The 25071-nt window shown below is 41.3% G+C and overlaps 2 protein-coding genes across 2 annotated transcripts; one reads left to right on the top strand and one right to left on the bottom strand.

The window, feature by feature from the left end:
• Nucleotides 1–351: 351 nt before the first annotated feature.
• On the bottom strand, nucleotides 352–16164 carry LOC115134537 (cation channel sperm-associated protein 2). The gene is made up of 12 exons (XM_029668631.2): nucleotides 15956–16164; nucleotides 15494–15667; nucleotides 15144–15212; nucleotides 12950–13122; nucleotides 10190–10351; nucleotides 5288–5412; nucleotides 4797–4975; nucleotides 4389–4488; nucleotides 4112–4138; nucleotides 3867–3952; nucleotides 1902–2060; nucleotides 352–487 (listed from the first exon to the last, which is right to left on the bottom strand). The coding sequence occupies exons 1-12, from the start codon at nucleotides 16152–16154 to the stop codon at nucleotides 456–458; spliced, it is 1485 nt and encodes a 494-aa protein (XP_029524491.2). The 5' UTR covers nucleotides 16155–16164; the 3' UTR covers nucleotides 352–455.
• A 746-nt stretch (nucleotides 16165–16910) lies between these two features.
• LOC115134531 (protein disulfide-isomerase A3-like) lies at nucleotides 16911–25058 on the top strand. The gene is made up of 13 exons (XM_029668623.2): nucleotides 16911–17204; nucleotides 18248–18326; nucleotides 18518–18635; nucleotides 18741–18848; nucleotides 18984–19113; nucleotides 20317–20433; nucleotides 20727–20852; nucleotides 21119–21301; nucleotides 23596–23704; nucleotides 23958–24086; nucleotides 24177–24256; nucleotides 24388–24445; nucleotides 24591–25058. The coding sequence occupies exons 1-13, from the start codon at nucleotides 17071–17073 to the stop codon at nucleotides 24693–24695; spliced, it is 1476 nt and encodes a 491-aa protein (XP_029524483.2). The 5' UTR covers nucleotides 16911–17070; the 3' UTR covers nucleotides 24696–25058.
• The last annotated feature ends 13 nt before the right edge of the window (nucleotides 25059–25071 follow it).

Genomic DNA, 25071 nt, shown 5'->3' on the forward strand with positions numbered 1-25071 from the left:
TGCATAGGACAGTACCAATGCAACCTTGATCTGTCTAGGATGTCACATATCAATCTAAGATGGCAGGGAATAATCTTAAGGAGAACTGTGGTGGACACGGTCCATGACCTCCCAGGGGGCACAGTGACACTGTGTAAGAGTGCCCCCTATTACATATTGGGTGGAACTGTGAGACCATTCAAGTTGACTACTACTAGGAATAAATATATTTGACCTCATTGCCTTAGCCTGGCATCCAAACTGAGGTGAAGTAAAACAACAGTGTGCGCAGCATTCAGTATGGTTTAACCAGGCTATCGTTGGCTCTCTCTGCCCTCCACATCAGCTTTAGTTCTCAAGGGTGAACTAGATGACTAATTGAATATGGACACTGACAATACTGGGAAGAAAAAAAAAACATGTTTTATTTTCTTCAAAATATGGTGGCTCTTCTGAATAGATGTCGATGTGGGGTCCTATGAGTCGTGCAGGTTTAGCAACGCCTGAACTGTGTCAGAGAAGACAGAGAGAGTAGGGAGAGGGACAGAGCGAGAGAGACAGAGAGAGAGAAAACATTTTTGACTCAAACATCCTGTAGGTCTACTGTGTCTATTATGTACTTTACAATGAGGTTCTAAAATGAGGCATACTTATTACATGATTAAGGCATCTGGCAAAAACACATGAAACCTATTCAGAAGTGTTGTTGTTGTTCCAATAGTTCAGACTCATTTCTACTAGTCTCGGCTACCAAGACTATTGCCAAGTGCATAGTCTCAAGTGGTTTCCTATCCCTTTCTCATCTTGTGGCGGATGAATCAGAATTAGTTGGGTAACATAGATAATTAAGATGTTTTATTTGCATAATATGCTCATGTGAGATACTTGTCATTAGAATGTATCCCTTTGGACAATAGTGTTGGCAGTTGCACTTTTCCCTCAGCTGGGTCTCAGTCACTTGGGGCCCAGAGAGGGGAGAGGTCAGGCATGTCCCTGGTGCTATGCAGAATATCAGAAAGGGAAGAGGACAGAATGGAACATTGTCTTCATATGTGAATGTGTCTTTACCTATTCTTAAACCATGTGAAGGGATGGCGTGATTAATGGGGAACCAATTACTTGTCTCCACAATGTCTGTGCACCAGTCACTCCCTCCTTTTCCCATTGGGGGGAGATGTATGGCAGCGTCTGGAAACATTGTATGTCCTCTCTGATCTATCCTGGGATAGTGTATGACCTAGAGGCTCACTCCCCTCAGTGAGCTTGTCCAGGAGTGGGGTCAAGAGGGGGTTTACTAGAGATGGGAGTATCTAGAGTTGACAATTGATATATGCCATTGGATGAGTTGGTGTTTTTGTACTATGAAGTACCAGGAATGAGATTAGAACCTTGTCGTATGGACCAAACTGAGCGATAACTTATAGTGAATGTTATCTGGCTAAGGGATACTCCTTTGTCAATTATAAAGTCACTTTGTGAAGAGTTCCTAAGATCTGTGGTTCGTCATGAAGGTTGAGAGGGGTGTATCTGGGCTATAAAAGATATTTGTAATTTTCTGTAGCCACTCTCAATGGTTCATTAGAAATAGTGAATTGTTGAAAGTCAAATGCTATTGCAAAGCTTAATTATTATTAAAGATGTAGTTTAAGTATAACTCTGACTGGTGTGTGAAGTTTGTCTCTCTCTCCTCATTTGGTAAATCAGAAATTAATCCACCACAATCTCCTTCATCAGCACTCAGTGCCACCTCTATCCTTTTGGGGGCCCTATGAGAGATTTGGTTGGGGGGGCCCCACCCCCTTGCAAAACCTTTTAGTCTCTTCGCCATCTAAATACAGTCCTGGAGGGGACGACGACGACTACTACTACTACTACTACTACTACTACTCCTCCTCCTGCTCCTCCTCCGTGTGATTCCTTACCTGCTAAGTTCTGCAGCCTCTTCCTCTCGTCCAGGTTGTGCTGGAGAACCTCCAGCAGCTCAAAGTACCTGAAAAGGGAATCCCGGGGCCAGGTGACTTTCTCGTCCTCCTCCTGCTCCTGCATCACCTTCATATTCTCCTCCACGTAAGACTCCCAGTCTAACAGAGAGGGGTAATACGAGTTCATTAGGGCATGAAACAGTTTGCAGCAGAAAACGAGTCCAGGGATACCCTCTCTGTTTCAGTTTGTTTTAAGTTTGGTGCCTTTATGATGGCCCAGACTACTCTTTTAGAGTGCATCATAGTAATGAGATCTCAGTGTCCAGGGCATGTTGGTATGTTCACTGTAATTCTTAACAGAATTGATGTACTGTACCAAATATCATCAAACACTCCAAATGTACTCCCTATGATTTATTGGGTATCACCAACATTTTGACACAAATTTGGTTCCTTGGAAGTTGTGGGAATGTGTGTTTTTGGTTTCAGATTGGTTTCCAGGAACAGAGCCCTAAGTTTTCTGACGGGTAAAACTGAAAGTTAAAAAATATATATTCTTAGAACAAAACCAAATATTCCAAACTGTTATGGGAACATTTATTTTTTTGGTTGCAGGGAGATTCTGAGAACATTTCACTCGAGTTTCTGGGAGGTTTTATTAACTCTCTGAGAATGGAAATTATAGTTTATTTGAAGGTAATTAAATAACATTCTGAGAACATTCTCTAAATGTTATGAAAGTTTTGTTAAGTTATTATTGAAAGTTTGCCAACAATCACAGTAGGTGTGATCTTGCACACACTTAACAAGCTGGAGGATTAGAGAGTTTTGTTGATGCTGAGAATGTAATGTATATGTAAATAACATTCTTAGAGTGTTCTCTGAAAGTTACTTAAGTTTCTGTATTTTGTCTGGAAAGTTTTCTTCATGTTCTGAGAACAGAATTTAGAGCTTATTGATGGTAATGTTTTTCGTAACATTTAGAATTCCATTTTTGTTTACAACATTCCCAGAATATTACCAAGAACGGACATAAAAGAGAACCATACATTCTCGGAAGGTTCTGAGAAAATTGCTTAAGTTACACCGTTTTTGAGAATGTTCCCAGAATCTAGTCAAAATATTGCATTAAATAGAACCACATGGGAACTTGTGCAGAATGTTCTGTACTGAAATTCCCACAGAAGACCGTTGTTTCTTAACATTGTCTGAACAATTTGAGAACATTCCCAATGTCAAACCATTTAGAGAACGTTCTTCAAATATTATCAAAATGTAATTAAATGTAACCATGTGTTAACTTTTAGGAATCGTTCTGTTAAAGTAATGAAATAAAGTTTTTTTGTCAAGTTCCTTAAATGTGCTGAGGATGTTCCAAAGCCAAGCAACTATCCTGCACCATTCACAAAACGCTGTGGGGAGGTTGTATGCAAAATAACCATAGGACAACCTCTAACCTCTCAGCTCTAAGAAACGTAGGGTTCTTAGAATGTTCTTTGTTCTGTGACAAAATAAATTGCTCTTTTGTCTCATTGCAGGATCGCAAAGAAATGGTCCCTATTCAAAGTATGATGAGTTTATTACGGTGTCCCAATGGTGGTTAGGTTTGAAAATAACCCACTGTCACGCCCTGACCTTAGAGATCCTTTTTATGTCTCTATTTTGGTTTGGTCAGGGCGTGAGTTGGGGTGGGCACTCTGTTTTGTGTTTTCTATTTCTATGTTTTGGCCAGGTATGGTTCTCAATCAGGGACAGCTGTCTATCGTTGTCTCTGATTGGGAACAATACTTAGGTACCCCTTTTCCCACCTGTGTTTGTGGCAAGTTGTCTTTGTTTGCGGGCACTAGTGCCTTTAGCAGCACAGTTTGTTTTGTATGGTTTATTTTTTTGTTTTTGTTGGCGTCATTCTTTAATAAAGTAATATGTACGCTGCACCTTGGTCCGCATCTTTCAACAGCCACCCACCTTTTTCTGGAATATTAGATCTTGTAAACTGTAGTAGATCCTCAGTGGAAAATGACTCTTCACCATCCTCTGCCACTTTGCTCAGCCTAAATGTATATTTGAATATATTAGACCTAACCTGAACTTTTTTCAATTGTGAATTTAAATGAAACTAATTAAATTGTGTTGACATCAAATTGTTTTATACATTTTACGATATGACAGGGACGAGAACGTACATTAACGGTTATAAGAAACTGCCTTACCCGGCAAATTTCGAATGACTTATCCTCCTACAAAAAGAAAAGAAAAACACATTTTTCACGGTATTTGTCAAAAGACATTTCAATGACAACATATTTGATCTAAACAAAGGTAATATATTGGTTAGTTTCTCACATATTAGCCCAGAAAGTAATGGTGAACATCAAAGACATTCTATCTTGAAAAAGATAATACTGTTTCATTTCTTTACTGTAACACTACATCTTATTAGCCAATCACACCGGTCTGAAGAATCCAATAGAACATCTCCACACTCACCTGTTTATGATCTCAGCTTTAAAGAGATCAGCTTTGGCCTGGATCTCAATCTGCTGTACCTCTTTAGAGAGGTCACTCCGAATGGCCTGGAAGTTATTCACTGGACGGACAAAAAGGAAACAGACAATTAGGTAAAAAATCTGAGCATTATCACATTAGCATACCACTTAGACTGCATGCCCAGTAGTATTTATGCAAGTAGTATGGACATTGGAACAGTATGATATAAAACCATTTTATATCCAGCTGGCCTTCAAAGTTAGAGAACTTTTTTAATTTCCATTTTAATGTGAAATATCTAGATAAAAGATAAAAGACCCACAAACAGTCAAGTCTGAGAATATGAAAAAAGAAAATGAAATAGCTAAATGGATGCGTTTTATCAAAGAATTACGGGGAAGTACCTACCCATAATACCCACAAAGATATTGCGGAATACGAAGGAGCCTATGAGGAGCCAGAGGATGATGTATAGGCCACATATGGCTTTGTCCAGTTCTGGAACTTTGCGGGTGTCGGCGAGCAGAGCATACCAGTGATCCATGGTGAAGAGGATGAAGAGGGTGATGAAGGAGTTGTAGATATCTCTGGGGGGTGATGAAGATTCATGAAAACGTGTCAAAAATCTTCAAAGATGTAACATGGCTGTAGGTTTAGTTCCTGAACGGAAATGGATTCTGACTGGTTGGACTCTAACCTTATCTGTAGTGTAATATCAAGTGTTTGCATTCTACTCTTGAAGCCCTCTTAAAATGTGTGAGATTTAGGAAAATGTGATGTTTCTCAATGACCACTGTTCACATTAATATTATCTTATCATAACTGAGAATGAGAGAAATACTACTGTTAAATACTTCCAAAGAAACCTAGCTTTCATAGTAAGAGCAAATGTCACACACTTAAAGTTCATATTGTAGACCAGGCCCTCGATGTTGGAGCGAGTGTAACTCTCGAACAGGATGACTCCAACCACAGCGAAGATATAAGCAAACACCAGCAGCAGTAAGAATATGAAGGTCATAGCCTGTAAACACACAGAGATATTTTGTCATCCTTCAGTAGAATAGAATAGAATAGAATAGAATAGAGGCTCTTCATAGCAGTGGGACCATTTCTATGTTCCATGAGGTCACAAAAGGACCACACATGTATACAGGTATTACTAATCAAATCATATGTATTACATTCGCCGAATACAACTGGTATAGACTTTACAGTGAAATGCTTGCTTACAAACCTTTAAAAATAATAATACAAAATAAAATAGTAACTAACACGAGGAATAAAATACACAAGAATGGCGCTATATACAGGGAGTACCAGTACCAGATTAATGTGTATTTGAGGTAAATACACTGCATGACCAAAAGTATGTGGACACCTGCTCGTCAAACATCTCACTCCAAAATCATGGGCATTAATATGTAGTTGGTCCCCCCTTTGCTGCTATAACAGCCTCCACTATTCTGGGAAGGCTTTCCACTAGATGTTGGAACATTGCTACAGGGACTTGCTTCCATTCAGCCACAAGAGCATTAGTGAGGTCGGGCACTGATGTTGGGCGATTAGGCCTGGCTCACAGTCGGTGTTCTAATTCATCCCAAAGGTGTTCGATGGGGTTGAGGTCAGGGCTCTGTGCAGGCCAGTCAAGTTCTTCCCCACCGATCTCGACAAACCATTTCTGTATGGACCTTGCTTCGTATACAGGGCATTGCCACGCTGAAACAGGAAAGGGCTTTCCCCAAACTGTTGACACAAAGTTAGGAGTACAGAATTGTCTATAACGTCATTGTATACTGTAGTGTTAAGATTCCCTTCAGTGGAACTAAGGGGCATGGCCCGAACCATGAAAAACAGCCCCAGACTATTACTCCACCACCACCAAACTGTATAGTTGGCACTATTGCATTAGGGCAGGTAGCGATCTCCTGGCATCTGCCAAACACAGATTCGTCTGTCTAACTGCCAGATGGTGAAGCGTGATTAATCACTCCACAGAACGCATTTCCACTGCTCCAGAGTCCAATGGCGGCAAGCTTTATGCCACTCCAGCCGACACTTGGCATTGAGCTACTCGGCCATGGAAACCCATTTCATGAAGCTCCCGACAAACAGTTCTTGTGCTGACATTGCTTCCAGAGGCAGTTTGGATCTTGGTAGTGAGTGTTGCAACCGAGGACAGACAAGTTTTACGCGTTACGTGCTTCAGCACTCGGGGGTTCTGTTCTGTGAGCTTGTGTGGCCTACCACTTTGCTGCTGAGCCGTTGTTGCTCCTAGACGTTTCCACTTCACAATAACAGCACTTACAGTTGACCGGGACATCTCTGGCAGGGAAGAAATTTGACGAACTGACTTGTTGGAAAGGTGGCATCCTATGATGGTGCCACGTTTAAAGTCACTGAGCTTTTCAGTGAGGCCATTCTACTGCCAATGATTGTCTATGGAAATTGCATGGTTGTGTGCTCGATTTTATACTCTTGTTAGCAACGAGTGTGAATGAAATAGCCAAATTCACTCATTTCAAGGGGTGTCCACATTTTGTATATATAGTGTATGTACATAAAGGCAGGGTAAAGCGACTAGGCATCCGGATAGATAATAATATGAGTAAAATAAAGAGTGTGTGAGTATGCGTGTATGTTTGTGTTGTGTCGGTATCCGTGTGTATGTGAATGTGTGGGAGAGACAGTGTAGTGTGTGCTCCCTCTCCAGCCTTTAGGTCACCAGGCTGCTCGTTATGGCTCACACCTGTCACCATCATTACGTGCACCTGGACTCCACATCACTTCCCTGATTACCTTCCCTACATATGTCACTCCGTTTGCTTCCTTCCCCGGGCATTATTGTTTCTGTTCCAGTGTCATGTCGGTGCCTTGTTTGTGTTTCTTGTTTTGTATTTAGTTGCGTTTATTTATTGAAACACTCACTCCATGAACTTGCTTCCCGACTCTCAGTGCACTAGTTATAGAGTGTGTATATGGTATGTGCAGTGCATTCGGAAAGTATTCAAACCCCTTGACTTTTTCCACATTTTGTTATGTTACATTCTTATTCTAAAATTGATTAAATTAATTTTATTGCTCATCAATCTACACACAATACCTCATAATGACAAAGCAAAAATGGGTTTTTAGATTTTTTTTGCAAATGTATTACAAATAAAAAACAGATACCTTATTTAAATAAGTATTCAGATCCTTTGCTACGAGACTCAATTGAGCTCAGGTGCATCCTGTTTCCATTGATCATCCTTGAGATGTTACTACAACTTGATTGGAGTCCACCTGTCATCAATTAATTTGGAAAGGCACACACCTGTCTATACAAGGTCCCACAGTTGACAGTGCATGTCAGAGCAAAAACCAAGCCATGAGGTCGAAGGAATTGTACGTAGAGCTCCATGACATGGGATTGTGTCGAGACACATCTCTGCGGAAGGGTACCAAAACATTTCTGTAGCATTGAAGATCCCCAAGGGCACAGTGGCCTCCATCATTCTTCAATGAAAGAAGTTTGGAACCTCCAAGACTCTTCTTAGAGTTGGCCGGCTGGTCAAACTGAGCAATCGGGGGAGAAGGGCCTTGGTCAGGGAGGTGACCAAGAACCCGATGGTCACTCTAACAGAGCTCTAGAGTTCCTCTGTGGAGATGGGAGAAACTTTCAGAGGGACAACCATCTCTGCAGCATTCCACCAATGAGGCATTTATGGTAGAGTGGCCAGACAGAAACCACTCCTCAGTAAAAGGGACATGATATCCCGCTTGGAGTTTTCCAAAAGGTACTTGAAGAACTCTCAGACCATGAGAAACAAGATTGAACTCTTTGGCCTGAATGCCTAGCGTCACGTCTGGAGGAAACCTGGTACCATCCCTACGGTGGGGGATGTTTTTTAGTGGCAGGGACTGGGAGACTAGTCAGGATCGAGGGAAAGTTGAATGGAGCAAAGTACAGAGATATCCTTGATGAAAACCTGCTCCAGAGCACTCAGGACCTCGGCGAAGGTTCACCTTCCAACAGGACAACGACCCTAAGGACACAGCCAAGACAATGCAGGAGTGGCTTTAGGGACAATTCTCTGAAAGTCATTGAGTGTCCCAGCCAGAGCCCGGACTTGAACCAGATTGAACATCCCTGAAAATAGCTGAGCAGTGACGCTCCCCATCCAATCTGACAGAGCTTGAGAGGATCTGCAGAGAAGAATGGGAGAAACTCCCCAAATACAGTGCCACACTTGTAGCGTCATACCCAAGAAGATTGTAATCACTGCCAAAAGGTGCTTCAACAAAGTACTGAATAAAGGGTCTGAATACTTATGTAAATGTGATATTTCAGTAAGACATATAATATTGCAGCTTCTTCAAGTCTCTATAATAGGAGACTCTGGAACGAAGCTCATCCATTTTATTCTCGAGTGCCTAGAAATTTGCCAATAGAACAGACCGGAACGCCTTTCAGTTCTCTCTTTGCCTCAATTTCCCCAGGACTCCACCTCGTCTCCTGCGTTTACACCCGCAGCGTTTTGGTAGCCCATGGAACAAAGAAATATGGTCCAGTATGAGCAGTGGAACAGCTGAGTCTGAGTTGAAGTCGTATTTGAAGTTGAAATCGAGGTTAGTAAATGTCAATCTGATATCCAGAAGTGCTTGGCAGTCATATGTGATAATAGTATGTCTAGAAGTTGACCATGTTACCTGCCTGGGGCCTCATTTACAAACCAGTGTAAATGTCTCACTAAAATCTGGCGTACGTGGAGATTCTATGATTTAAGTGCACAACAAATTATTGGGATTCATCAAACTGTCACACACAACATATACGCATGTTTTCATTGATAAATCAGACACATACCCGCCTGAAAAACGTCATCCATTCACCTTTTGTGTTGACAAAAACACTCTCATTTGCTGTACAATTTGGACATGCTGGAACTGGGCCATGAGCAGAGTGTTTAAATCCTTTGCAGTGACTTTTTCAAACCAAAAATGCATGCCATCTATAGCGAGTGCCAAATACTGGCCGCGCATTCTGGAGGATTGATTGCCATTTTGAACCATTTCAAAATAAATTATACAGCCTTGGTATAATATCCAGCCTTGGTATAATATCCAGCCTTGGGATAAACTCTGAGATTACAGGCCATGATGTCGCTCTCTTATCACACAACTATTTTAAGTAGGCTACTAATTACTTTCGAGCATACTCAGGCTATTGATTGAGAGATGGATAAATGTTAGCGTCATTTGTTGTGTAGAGGAAATAAACCAGTCATGTCAGAAAGGAGAGATGTCCTGCAATACGATTATGATTTAGGGCCTATATAATACAAGTAAAAGAAACATATTAGGCTAATTGCTGCTATGCGATGTACTTACAGCAAATGCATGTTTTATCATTAGGCCTACCTTTTAATGTTTTTATTAGTCTACTATTTTTTATATTTCCTGTGCCTCACATTTCCCACAAAATAACAATTTTTGCTTGCAATACAATTGATCAACCACTAGAAGTTGAGAGTATGCATGAGCTGAGCTGTACGTGGAGATACTCACACTTTCCTGTCACGTTCCAATTGATCAATGCCAACCTTTGCGAGAAAACTGGCGCGCAAGGTTGAGTCCTTTTCGTGCACACGCACCTTTGCAAAATGTGTCATTCATGTTTGTCCTACTCCCAAAGTCTGTATCACTCAGTCTCTAACTGGACAATAAATGCTGACACCAATGCAGTGGGAGTGTAAAACTGTTGGATCCATAGACATAGAATAAACAATTATACTGTATTTCTATGGTTGGTTCCCTACCTTGAAAGCTTTGGAGATGGCCAACACGATAAGGCGGATCTGCCTGAATTTGGAGATAATTTTCAGGGAGCGGAGGATACGGAACTTCTTTAGGAGTGCCACAATCTCCAGGTCGTCAGTGTCCACCCCTTTGAAGACCTTCACGATCTCTGGTATAACAGACTGGGGGAGGAGAGAGGTAACCTGAGTACTGTAACTGAGATTTGGACTTGTATGTACAGTGCCTTCAGAAAGAATTCACATCCATTCACGGATTCCATTTGTTGAATTCCTGAATGCCTGAATTCAAAATTGATTAAATATCTAATTTTTTCTCTCACCTATCTACACAAAATACCCCATCATGACAAAGTGAAAACACGTTTTTAGAAATTGTTGCACATTTATCTAGAATGAAATACAGAAATATATAATTTACGTAAGTATCCACACCTGAGTCAATACATAGAATCGCCTTTAGCAGCAATTAGTCTTTCTGGGTAAGTCTCTAAGAGCTTTGCATGCCTGGATTGTACAATATAAAATTATATAAACTAGGTCAAGTTGGTTGTTGATCATTGCTAGACAGCCATTTTCAAGTCTTGCCATAGATTTTCAAGACAATTTTAAGTCAAAACTGTAACTTGGCCACGCAGGAACTTTCACTGCAACTCCAGTGTAGATTTGGCCTTGTGTTTTAGGTTATTGTCTTGTTGAAAGATTAATTAATCTCCCCGTGTCTGGTGGAAAGCAGACTGAACCAGGTGTTCCTCTAGGATTTTGCCTGTGCTTAGCTCCATTCGGCTTTATTTTTTATTCTGAAAAACTCCCCAGTCCTTAACGATTACAAGCATACCCATAACATGATTCAGCCACCACTATGCTTGAAAATATGGAGAGTGGTCCACAGTAATGTGTTATATTGGATTTGCCCCAAACATAATGCTTTGTATTCAGGACAAAAAGTTAATTTCTTTGCCACAATTTTTGCAGTATTACTTTAGTGCCTTGTTGCAAACAGGATGTTTCTGAATATTTGTATTCTGTACAGGCTTCCTTCTTTTCACTCTGTCAAATAGGTTAGTATTGTGGATTAACTACAATGTTGTTGATCCATCCTCAGTTTTCTACTATCACAGTCATTAAACTCTTTTACTGTTTTAAAGTCACCATTGGTCTCATTGTAAAATCCCAGAGCGGTTTCCTTCATCTCTGGCAACTGAGTTAGGAAGGACGCCTGTATCTTTGTACTTACTGGGTATATTGATAAACCATAACTTCAACATGCTCAAAACGATATGCAACGTCTGCTTTCTTTATTTTAACCAATAGGTCCCCTTCTTTGCGAAGCATTTAAAACCTTCCTGATCTTTGATTCGTCAATGGAAAACCTCCCTGATCTTTGATTCATCATTTTAATTTTAATTTTACCTTTATTTAACCAGGCAAGTCAGTTAAGAACACATCCTTATTTTCAATGACGGCCTGGGAACAGTGGGTTAACTGCCTGTTCAGGGGCAGAACGACAGATTTGTACCTTGTCAGCTCGGGGGTTTGAACTCGCATCCTTCCGGTTACTAGTCCAACGCTCTAACCACTAGGCTATGCTGCCGCCCCATTGGAAAACCTTCCTGAGGTTTGTGGTTGAATCTGTGTTTAGAATTCACATCTCGACTGAGGGACCTTACAGATCGTTATATGTGTGGGGTATGGGGATGAGGGGTTCATTCCAACATCATGTTAAACACTATTACACACAGTGAGTCCATGCAACTTAGTATGGTTTCTAACTCCTCTAGCTCCACAATGAGATAGGGTGCAGGCCAGGCGGCAGGATAGGGTGCAGGCCAGGCGGCAGGATAGGGTGCAGGCCAGGCGGCAGGATAGGGTGCAGGCCAGGCGGCAGGATAGGGTGCAGGCCAGGCAGACTCTGTCTCGACCTTTAAGTCTTTATTGAAAACTAATCTCTTCAGTAGGTCCTATGATTGAGTGTAGGCTGGCCCAGGGGTGTGAAGGTGAACAGAAAGGCACTGGAGAGAAGAACCACCCTTGCTGTCACTGGCTTACTGGTGCAATTACATCCCTATGAGGAGTGCGTCACTTGAGTAGGTTGAGTCTCTGACGTGATCTTCCTGTCTGGGTTGCTACCTTGTTCCGGACCTGCTGTTTTCGACTTTCTCTCTAGTGCACCTGCTCTCTCTAACTCTGAATGATCAGCTATGAAAAGCCAAATGGCATTTACTCCTGAGATGCTGACCTGTTGCACCCTCTACAACCACTGTGACCCCGCTGGTCATCTATGAATGTTTGAACATCTTGGTCATGTACTGTTATCTCCACCCGGCACAGCCATAAGAGGACTGGCCACCCCTCAGAGCATGGTTCCTCTCTAGGTTCCTTCCTAGGTTCCTGCCTTTCTAGGGAGTTTGCAAGGCAAAGGGATTTTAATACTTATTGACCCAAGACATTTCAACTTTTCATTTTTTATGCATTTGTAAAAATGTCTACAAACATAATTCCACTTTGACATGATGGGGTATTGTGCGTAGGCACAAAATCTCAATTGAATCTATTTTTAATTCAGACTGTAACACAACAAAATGTGGAAAATGTCAAGGGGTTTGAATTCCTTCTGAAGGCACTGTATGTGTATATCTACATAATGCATAGGCCTCTATGTATAGGTATGCATTTATTTATGTGCATCTATCTACATCACATCTACAGTACATTCACATGGAGACAAGACATTATTCAATTCTTTGCTGGTTTGACTCTTACCAGCATGGTGACAGCAAAATCAAAGATGTTCCAGGTGCTTTTCCAGAAGTTCCAGAAGTTGTCCAACCACTTCAATACGATCTCCAGGAAGAAGATGGCCAGGATGCTCCAGTCCAACATTTCCAGAACCAGTTTCACAATCTCCAGCTTGGGGTCCATGTTGTCAAACACCTCTTGGGCAGAAAGAATAGTCAGGTTGCCAGGTCTGCTTGTTGTCCAGCCAACAACAGTCAATGAGTTGGCTAAAGCAAAGATGAATAATTTGCAAACCTTAGAATACATTTTGAAGCTAAGAAAGATCTAAGCTCAGTGTTGATTACATTTGTAAATTTTTTATTGCCAGGCAAAATAGTTTAGAGATTGGGTGATAGTTATTAATGTCGGAGGGGTTACCACCTTTGTGATGGTGCGCATGGGCAGCCTTCCAAACCCTAGGAATAGCACCCAAGACAACGAAATATTTCAATGATTCCGCAATCAGAGTAGCAGAAAGATGCAGTAAGAAAAGATTGAGCAAATCAGCCCCAGTGGATAAAAAAAAACATTAATCTTAAGCAAGGTGTCAAGCACATCTCAGTAGAAAGTTCTTGAAATTAAAACAAAGATTCAGTAGAAGTTGACTGATCTTTCATTGAGCCAACTGGAGATTGGGAGAGGGAAGAGCGGTCGACTAACTGACCAGGGTCAGTTAAACCACCATTTCTTCCAAATAAAAAGCCTGCCGAGATAAAAGCATCGCTTTACTCATTTTTCTCAGTAATGCCAGTCTGACACGATTTGGGGAAGGAGAGGAATTTCCACGTTTCAGTGCATTAAATGTTTTCCCAAAATTCTACGGCTCACCAGCAGAGTCTGAGATAGAACTTAGAAAGTAGCTTGATTTAGCTTTCTCAATTAAGGAAGTGTATCTATTTCTCAATTGCCTGAAACACTGCCAATCAGCTACCGAGTCATTTTGTCTGCCAGAGACACAGTATAAAAATGGATGAAAAAAGTTATAGAGCCAGTTTAGGGTCAGGCATGCGGCCGACAGAGGAAAGCTCGGAGCAAAACATACAGTAGTATCTTGAAGAGATACTCGGGGAGTTATCTTTTTTAAATTCATCTTCATAATTATATGAAGATCACAGTGTTTTGTTTCGTATCTCTAATACGTGCAATGATCACTGATGTCATTAGCAAAACCTTACTTGATGAGTACTTGTGGGAGCTATTTGTCAAAATTAGATTAATCAGCGAGGACTTTGCTGGGTTTCTTACATGAATCACTGTAGGTTTGGGGAGATTAGTTGAGTCAGGTTATAGCCCAGACAAATATTCTTCAAATGATCAGAGGCCATGTTAAGCCAATCCAGGTTCAAATCTTCTAACATAACTAATTCAGATGACATAAAATGTTATAAATACTGGGAAATAGTACCAACAGCATCCGCCAATGCAGCAGGAGGGCATTAAATCCCTGCTACAAACAAGTTAGTATTTTGGCATAAAGCCACATCTATAAGCAAACACTCACACTTTTTGTGGATAGTGACACTTAGAGAACATGCATTGATTTCACATGTATAGCCACCCCTCACTCTTTTTTTCAGGATATCACACCTGAAGATGTTGTAATCCCCAATTCCAATGTCCTTATTCATAATCGAACCACTGAGCCAGGTCTTTGTGAGAAACAGAATATCAGGGTGTGTGTCATGCACCCAGAAATCAAGAAGGTTCATCTTTGACGTGACGTTAATGTGCAACAGCCCAAGCCCTCTAATTGATTTGAAAACCGAGGGGGGTATCCATTTGTGGAATTCACATAGGAACTAATAGTACTGGTCGAGCTAACGGCTATCTGCTGACAGAGTTATCACTGGAATGACAGTGGTATTCAGGGGAGTTAGAGGAACATAAATTAGGTTACTGACATTGAACACATAACCATTTATACGGGAAATAACATGCTTTCCATGTCCTCTGTTGCTAACTATGACAGGGGGGACTGGAGCACTAACAGAATCGGACCGTGCACTTCTAAATATAGTAGGAATTCAATCTATGTAGTGAAACATCTTATGTCATATTGAAAATTCCAGTCAATGCTCATAGACCCCGGCTGTGGAAATATGGGGATGAAATGCATTACAAGTGTTAATGATTTATTTGACATTGACTTGATAGGATGAGAGACTTTGATATTTTTTACCTGCTTGTATCTCCAAGACAATGGTGTTCAGAATGATGAGGATGACAATGATATTCATAAATATTTTACCTGGAGAATTCTGTCAAGTAAACAGTACACTTGAAAGGAATATGTACAAAGCTATTTCCTGAGACAACACTTGTTCACTTGTAATGTTCCTATGAATAATCATGAAAAACATTGAAAAACTCTTGAGCCCCCAAAAAAAAAAATATATATAGGTAGTTTGTTTAGGGTTTGTTTTGAAATGGCTTGCATCTATATGGTTAATTACTTTACGTCATTGCAGTTACAGGTACAACTAAAACCCAAGGCTTTGGTTTTCCATTCAGGACTGGGTGTAAGGATACTCTCTAGAATCCAGTGGGCAAACATGTTCAAGGGCGGATAGTTGGCATGGAGGTTCTCCAGTCGTCCCTGGCGACGGAGGTCCATGGTGATGGTGCTGCCCCTCTGGGGGGAGATCTCGAAACGCACTAGCTGGTGTGTGTCCTTCCCCATCAGGCTGGTGTAGTTCTCCTCGTCTGTCAAACACACACACACAGACAGGCAGACAGACAGGCAGACAGACAGACAGACACGAGATAAGCATCCTTGTTATTTAGCAATGCCTTCTTAAAAACAAATACACACGATAGAATCACAGTATTCCTGTATTGTAAAGTGTAGGCCAAGCAGGACCAAAGTGTGTAATCATCTGAAGTAAACATACTTCTACAAATCTCTTCACAGACAAACACCTCTATTCTCAAAACAACTCAGGCCGGTTTCATTCAGACCAAATAGGAAGCTATGTCATTACTGTGGGCTACCTAAAACATCATTGGTGCAGTATTTGGGGCTTCCTCTCTGCTCCTCCTGTAACTGGTCCAGCAGGTAGAAGCTCTGGATGAGTTTGGACCTGACCACCTCTGCTCTGGGAAGGAACTTCTCATTGGTTGACTTGCCCCTCTCATCATGGCTGTTATAGGAGGGAAGATCCATGGAGGGGGGCTCCTGGAAAATGACCATGCAAATTACGGCAATTGTTGTCAGTGATTAGACCCTGAATGTACAGGAAAGTTTTTAAAGAATGCCATTCATATGACAATTTGGATAGCCATAAATTCACAACATGAAACAGTATTGTTAAATTATTACTTACCTGTGTCCCCATTTGTCTATATGAATATCGTTCAGCTAAGCAAAACAAAAGAAGTTTGACATGATTTCACCAAAGCAGTTTGACATGACTGAAATGTTCTCTTCAACAGAACACAAATGTGTCATAAATCGAAATGGTATTTTACTATGTGTGACGTCACAACAGTATAATCGTTCTGCAACGTAATCTCTCACCTGTTATTACGTTGTCTGTACTCCATAAATCAATCAACTCTGTCAGGCTCTTAGTTCAAAATACTGTAGTAATTAATACATGTAAAAAGTATTGTATCATCTGACACAGAACATTTTTGTTTGGAAAGAAAAACACAATGTATCAATAGTAATGAATAAGCAATGAACATTATAATGCATACTATTTTAATATCTGTGATTTTATATTTTTCCCACAACAAATAACGTTCGTTGTACTGTATTTAGATTAATTGAACTCTGTGATCAATATTATCAGTATCATTTTTGCGATTTAAATTAAATAAAGGGGATGAATGGGGATTGGTAGTGAACAAGGAAATCATATGTGCCTGGCTCTTATTGGCTGATTCAGACAGTATGACGCTGTTCAAAATCCAATGGTGAGATGCCACACTTTGTTTAGCAGCGCAGTCATTCACATCCTTACCATCTCCACTAATAGCCTTTTCTCTTTCTCTTTCCACAAGTGCCTCCAACATTGGGCCTAGCACATTATCACATTAGGAGGGTTTCCAAAAAAAAACGGCGTTTACATTTGAATTGTGCTCCTCTTTTGGCACGTTTTGCAATGTTGAAATTGTTTTTTTTCATTGTTCTCGCCGGGGCTGCCCGGGCGAGTGATGTGATAGAATTCTCTGATGATGATTTCGACAGTAAAATTGGAGATCACGGGATGATTCTAGTGGAATTCTTTGCGCCATGGTAAGGTCTACAGAAACGCATAGTTAACTACATGTTGAGGCTAAATTGTTACAATTTTGTCTCCAGTGAATATACACTGTTAGCTAGCTCTACTGTCCACTAACTCGCGCAAGAGGAACACATACACACACAAAAAGAACAGTTAACGCTCTATAGAATTGAATAGTTGACTCTGGCTGTCAACTAACTGTTAGCTAGCTGCTAGCTAACTATATGTATTAACGTTAGCTGGTTGAGGAAACAAACACTTTTCTAACGTTAACGTTACCTACTCATAACATTTGCTAGGAAGTGAATGTCAAATTGGCCATAGTGACCCATTCTGCTTCTTATTTCTTACATGCACTTTGCTGGCTACATAGCGTTGCTCGTTATCAAATATCATATGTTATACTAGCTAGCTGGGTGTCTCAGAATGGACACAGTTCGTATGTAACTAAGTTGGCTACTTTGGATGTGGCCTGGCAAGCCACAATGTTTCATATAATAGAAAATGGAATTTTATTTCGTAGAGTTTCAGGTTGAGCATGAGTTACCTCAAATGTAACTTGTTTACCTCTCAAGCTTAACTTGGAGGCTATAAGCGAGCTAAAATGGGTTTAAAATCACCTAACGTGGGGGCTTGGCATACCACTTTTGTAACCTTATGATTGGCCAGTGAAGTTTGGGTGGCTACTCCTGATTGGTCCCCAGAACAGTTAGCAGGTAGTTCAATGCTGTCAAACTTGAACAAGACTTCATCGGGTGATCAGAACCCTCTATCCTTTTCAAGACAGTTAATATTTGATAACTTCATTCACAAATTTGTATTTTCCAGCAATAATGTGGATTTCCTTTTTCCTCAACATTGCGGCTGCGTTTATTAAAAGGTTAATTTACACCCATCCATTTAATCCATCACGGTGGTATCAAATTCCACCTGCTTTTAAAGCCCATCCATCCTCTAGATTTCAAACTAAGGTCTGAATGGATTATTAATGGCAATATAAGGGTCAAGCTTTTGTTTTACTGATCTCCGTTTACCTCACATGTGTGTCCCTTAGGTGTGGCCATTGTAAACGGCTAGCTCCGGAGTTTGAGGTGGCAGCAACACGTCTGAAAGGCATTGTCGCATTGGCCAAGGTACTTTAGTCACTTAATGCACCCACCGTTTGTACATTAAAATGTTACCTTTGGATTACAACCGGTTGTGTGAAATCTCCATACTCCTGTAAAGACAGCCATGTCTACAAGGTTTATAAACTGAGTTAGTCACCTAGTTTGTGCTCTTTGTCACATTCATTAAGTAATGGCCACCTGTCATTGTGCTTTAGGTCGACTGCACGGTCCAAAACAACGTGTGCCAGAAGTACGGAGTTAGCGGTTACCCAACACTGAAGATCTTCAAAGACGGAGAGGATGCCGGTGCCTACGATGGGCCCAGAACTGCAGGTATTTGGACTTAAGTCTGATACGCTTAGATACAAAAGCATAATAAATGCCCTTCACCTATTGCATGTTTTGACCAGGTATTTCAATGGTCTCTCTCTCTGTCAGATGGGATTGTGAGCCATCTAAAGAAGCAGGCTGGCCCATCTTCCGTAGAGCTCAAGACCGAGGCAGATTTGACGAAGTATGTCGGAGACCGTGACGCAAGTGTTGTGGGTAGGTTTAGCCTTTGGAAGTTGACCTCTTCATAAATAAACAAAACTAAATGACAGAGTAAAGTTTTTCAACTTTTTCCTTTGTTGTCAATCATATTTGACTGTATGGCATATTTCCTGTGTCTGTCCTGTCCAGGTTTCTTTGCTGACGGTGGAAGCCCAGCCCAAGCAGAGTTCCTTAAGTCGGCCAGTGCCCTCCGAGAGTCCTTCCGCTTTGCACACACCAACTCTGGGGAGCTTCTCCAGAAGCATGGCGTGGAGGGAGAGTGAGTGCTCCTCTTAACATTGTGTTTTCGCCACTTACCCCGAGGGTAGACCAGCTTTAATATTGCAGATTGTGGCTTCTACCAATATAATTGTCTGTATCATTTCCAATTCCCCATATATTTGTGTGTTATTATTATATTTCCCTAACTCCTCCCCTAGTTGGAGTAAACTAATGCACAACAACACTTAGGCTTCTACTTCCAGCTCATGTATACTATATACATTTTACAAACACCATATTTTACATTGTTAGGTTCTAATTCTCAGAGTAAAAAACTCAATGGACGCTATGAAAGCTCAAGTTTATTCTTCCCAGAGGATCGATACAGCTGCATTAGACACAAACCTTTTCACACAAGCACTGATATTTAACCCTTCCTCCTAAGCTGAGTGTCCACTTAAACATCTGTAAAAACATTGTCTTTACTGCTAGGCAGGACACTAAGTGGTACGGGCCATTCACTTTTTATTTCTCCCTTAACGTGACCTGACCTGATTTCCCCCCCCCATCACTAATCCATGGCTCTCGCCCCTTATCAATTCCTGCCACGTGATCGCTTCCCTGCACTCAATATTTCAATTGGATTGCTGATATCATGTAAACGTTATACATTACCCTCTCTCCCTCAGTGAAATGAATAAGTATATTTCATATTCTCAGACCCTGACAACATTAGTTATTTTATTTGCTTTTAGTCTCATCCTTCAGTTACCCTCAACCCCTCCTATCTCTGAATACCATCCAGATGATTTGCTATATATTAATCAGCTGTGATTCACTAAAGTTCTGAACCTTTCTAGGCGCATAGTTTCTACAGATTGTAAATTAAATGGAACAATTTTTGCTCGGAGCATGTGTGACTATGACTTTTCAAATCACCCAGCGGTGCTATTTGCAGAGTTGGCTCCAGGTAATTGTTGCAATTCTTCAGCCATTCCTGAACCTGTGACCAAAAACAAGCTACATATGGACAAAACAAATGATCTAATGATTGTCTCTTCACAGCAGAATATGCAGAGCTGGGATGCTTGTATCATATATATATATATATATATAATTCCATTGGTTGCAAGAATTTTGTATACTTTATATTGAAAAACTCAACCATTTTGAATCTGGTGTTTTGTGTATCAGTTCATAGATTATGTTTGAGTGTCCTTGTGTCTCTCGATCTGACTGCTTGTGGTCTGTTTTATTGCAGGGGAATCATTCTGTTCCGTCCAGCACGCCTCACCAACAAATTTGAAGAGAGCAGTATCAAGTTCAGTGAGGACAAGTTCACCAACGCCATGATCAAGAAGTTTGTCCAGGACAACATGTGAGTTTTACCACAAAATGTTCTCCCTCGTGTTGCCAGCAGTAAAAAAGCATAGGCAGTTTGAATGGATTTTTGTTGTTGGCGTATTTAATGAATTCTTGGGAGATGTATGGGCCAGTTAAGTCCAATTTCTCTGTGAAGAGCAGCCCTTCTTCTTTTTACAGTCGAGATGGATGAGATGGTGACATATTTTTAACAAGTTGTACATCTTTTACACTGCATTTTGGATGCTGACATTAATGAAACGAGTTGTACCTCTTACACTGATATAAAAAAAAAACCTTCTCCATCAGCTTTGGAATGTGCCCCCACATGACTGATGACAATAAGGACCAAATGAAGGACAAGGACCTGCTGGTGGCCTACTATGATGTGGACTATGAGAAGAACCCCAAAGGCTCCAACTACTGGAGGAACCGGTAGGGTCCCTAATAAATAACACTTACTCCCAGGAGGGAACCTCCTTTGTGTGCCTTAGTGTATTTTCTCTAGCTGTCAGTTCCCAAGACTAAACTTGTACCTCATTTTGTGTACTCTGAATTCTGGTTTCCTGGACACTGGGGAAAAGCATGTTCAATGGAGATTTGCAACAGATTTGCATACAAGTGGACTCTTTGGGATCCATGACAAAATGTTCCAAAGCATTGTTGTATGAACCCAGCTCCCTCTCTCTTGCTGTCTATAGGGTAATGAAGGTGGCAAAGAGCTTCCTGGACCAGGGGAAAACGCTGAACTTTGCCGTGGCCAGCAAGAACAGTTTCAGCCACGACATCTCTGAGATGGGCCTGGACGCCAGCTCCGGAGAGCTACCCGTGGTCGGCATCCGCACTTCCAAGGGAGACAAATACGTCATGGCTGAGGAGTTCTCGTAAGTGTCACTCACCATGCAACTCAAAATGGCACTTCGGACATGGTATCTCTTAGGTTAGGGTGACGTAGAACTGGGCGATATAGACACAAATGCGATAAATAACGTTTATTTTTTTGGGGGGGGGAGTGCTAGAGCTGGGAGATATGGACCAAGTTATATCACGATAAATATAACTTTTGCTCGATAACAACAAATACCGTAACATTTAACTGACAGTTGCTTTGCATTACAAGCGGCAGGGCTCTAGAGTTTTTAAAAATAAAGAACAAACAAACATTTTCTTCCCAGTGCCAAGACAACTGAGATGGTGGCCTAATGATTCAAAAAAGTTAACTATTTGATCTAGGAAATGCATCATTGATATTTTTATGTGCAACCTGTCAAAATAGGATCCAGAATAATCAATGTATTTTTCGGCTCCTCAGAGAATTTGCTGACGTCTTTGCACATTGGCCTAAGGGACGTATTATTGACCACCCGAGGAAGTGGGAACTCAAAACACTTAGCTAGATTGCTAAATCTAAAATATGGTATTACTGCTTAATTTCTGACTATCAGTAAATGTAGGCTAATGTCCTACAAAAACATTGTCCAGCGCTAGGGCTAGGCTACTTGATGCATGGCTATTCACTGCGAGCGGTGTGCTCCGCGGCACATCAAAACCATACCACACTACAGCCTACTCCGGCTGTAAAGTGGCACCCCCTTGACTTTTTCCACGTTTTGTTGCAGCCTGAATTTTGTCCTGAATGCAGAGTGTTATGTTTGGGGAACATCTGCTACAGCACATTACTGAGTACCTCTCCATATTTCCCAGCATAGTGGTGGCTGCATCATGTTTGTGTGCCTGTAATCGTTAAGGGGGAGTTTTTCAGGATAAAAAAAATAAACGAAATGGAGCTAAGCACAGGCAAAATCCTAGAGGAAAACCTGGTTCGATCTGCTTTCCACCAGACACTGGGAGATGAATTCACCTTTCAGTAGGATAATAACATAAAACACATGGCCAAATCTACACTGGAGTTGCTTACCAAGAGGACCATGAATGTTCCTGAGTGGCTGAGTCAGATTTTCAAGCAGATTTAAGTCAAAACTATAGCAAAACCTGAAAAATGGTTGTCTAGTAATGATCAACAACCAATTTGACAGGGCTTGAAGATTTCTGAAAAGAATAATGGGCAAATGTTGCACAATCCAGGTGTGGAAAGCTCTTAGACTTACCCAGAAAGACTTAATGCTGTAATCGCTGCCAAAGGTGATTCTAACATGATTGATTCAGGGGGTTGAATATTTATGTAATCGATTGCATATATATATTTTTTTTTAACATCAATTTGATTTTTTTCCCCCCCATGAGTATTTTGTGTTGATCGTTGACAAACGACTAAATCCATTTTTAATCTCACTTTGTAACACACCAACGTGGAAAAAGTCAAGGGTTGTGAATATCTTCTGAAGGCACTGTATGCTTGGGGTTCTCAAAATGCATCGCTCCCTCGTCTTTGTGCACAGTGGGGCGAGGGAGTGAGCGTCAGCAGCCGACAGGGACCGGTAGATACTGTTAACTCGAAATGACACAACAAGGTTTCAGTTTAACAAAGTTTACTATACCGTATGAACACACTACAAGGTAGCCATTACACTCAAGGCTAGGTCCTTCAACAACCAAACTTCCCGTGCAGGCGCACTCTTGACAGAGTGATAGCCCCGTAATAACAGAAATATAGGGATACTTAAAACATGAACTTAACAGATACTTTCATAGCAGGAATCAACATAATGCATAGGCTATTACTGTTGACCAAATAATGGTTTTTAGAACAATCTACAGGAACGTTGTGGATCAAAATGACCAATGTAAGCCAAAATGCTTTGGTAAGAGGAAGACAATGTGGGTGTCTGTATTTTTTTCGTTGTATTGTTCTAGCTCTAGGGTGACAGACTGGTTAATGATTTAGTGGTTATGAGTTTATTGATCATACAAGTGCGACCTGTAATTTACCTAGGGAATTCACACGTACTCATCACCTTCACGTAACAGTGAGTACAACCTGCCATTGAATTCCATTAACATTTCAAGCGTCCCTTGAAGAATGCTAAAAAGCACTTGGGGCTTTTGGAGCCAAATTTGTGACATTTAAACTCTGTGGCAAAGGATATCATGTACACTTTCCACCCAATATAGAAGCACTAATGGGTCTTGATGACCTCGGTAGAAAAGTTCTGTCTGGGTTTTATTTCCCCACGTGCTATTCCCTACTGATTCAGTCCAATGTCTTGGTCTTCCACAGACGTGACGGCAAGGCCCTGGAGCGTTTCCTGCAGGACTACTTTGACGGCAAGCTGAAGCGTTACCTCAAGTCTGAGCCCAGCCCTGAGAACAATGACGGCCCCGTCAAGGTGAGTCAGCACTTGAGACTGAAATTGCAAGTGGTTAAGGGTGGGTGCTCCCAAACCTGGGGGAGAAACACAGCAACTCAATGATTTCCAATGAGAGCAGTGTGTTGGGGGGGGGCCTAGGTTTATGTTGTGCTGTTTGAGAGATTCCCCTAGTTTATGCCATTTTTTTTTTTAAAGCACAGGTTTTCTCAAGGTTTGTCTGTGTAAACCATTCTCACCAAGGCTAACTTTTTTTTCCCCCTCTGTTCTCCAGACTGTGGTGGCTGAGAACTTTGACGCCATTGTGAACAACGAGGAAAAGGACGTGCTGATTGAGTTCTACGCCCCGTGGTGCGGCCACTGCAAGAGCCTGGAGCCCAAGTGGAAAGAGCTGGGAGAGAAGGTAAGGGCTACTGATTTTTAAATCTTGACTATGTCATGGCCATTCTACATTGGCACGTGAGACTAACCCTTTCCCTCCCCTACCTCACAGCTGTCCAGTGATCCCAACATTGTCATCGCAAAGATGGACGCCACAGCCAATGACGTCCCATCTCAATACGAAGTCAGGGGGTGAGTGCCAAGTCTTCCAAGTCAGAACTATTTGGAAAGTGCTTGACACACACAGGACCTACATGTCAAACAAGTCTCGTCTGTGTTACACCTTGATCTTCATGTTTCCCCACCCCATACCACTGTTTCAGATTCCCCACCATCTTCTTTGCTCCAGCTGGACAGAAAATGAGCCCAAAGAAATATGAGGTTTGTCCCGAGTATACATAACATATACGCCTTGGGTTAAAGTATCTGGCTCATGTAAGACTGAAAGGGTACTCTCACTTAGACCTCATTGTCTCACGTTGATGCAGCAGCTTACCTGGATTTGATGGGGTTTTTTTTTTTTCAGGGTGCTCGCGAGGTCAGTGATTTTATCTCCTACCTGAAGAGGGAGGCCACCAACCCTCTGGTGGCTCAAGAAGAGAAGTCCAAGAAGAAGCAGACCGAGCTATAGAAGCTCAACTGGAGCCAACATTCCGAGGCGGGAAACACTGATGGAACTAAATTATATTCCAATTTTTAGTGAACTACAGAATGCTCTGAACCCTCCCTTGGGTCCTGCTGCTCTGGGAACACTGGAAGGTGATGGTGGTGGTGGCCCGGGCCTGCCTGATTTTAAAATGTATGGAAAGAGGGACAGTTTTGAAATTGAGATTTATTTCCCCTGGTCTGTCCCTCTGCACTTTGGTTTGAGACCAATTTCCAGTCATCTATTGTTTAGTTTTTTCTGAAAGCGGGGTGGTTATGGTAATTTTATTTTTAACCACGTTTTTGTACATTTTGGAAGGATTGGGAATAAAAGGCCCACAAAACAAAATGCATGTTTTTAT

Source organism: Oncorhynchus nerka, linkage group LG9a (genome assembly GCF_034236695.1).
Source record: "Oncorhynchus nerka isolate Pitt River linkage group LG9a, Oner_Uvic_2.0, whole genome shotgun sequence".
Lineage (NCBI taxonomy): Eukaryota > Metazoa > Chordata > Actinopteri > Salmoniformes > Salmonidae > Oncorhynchus > Oncorhynchus nerka.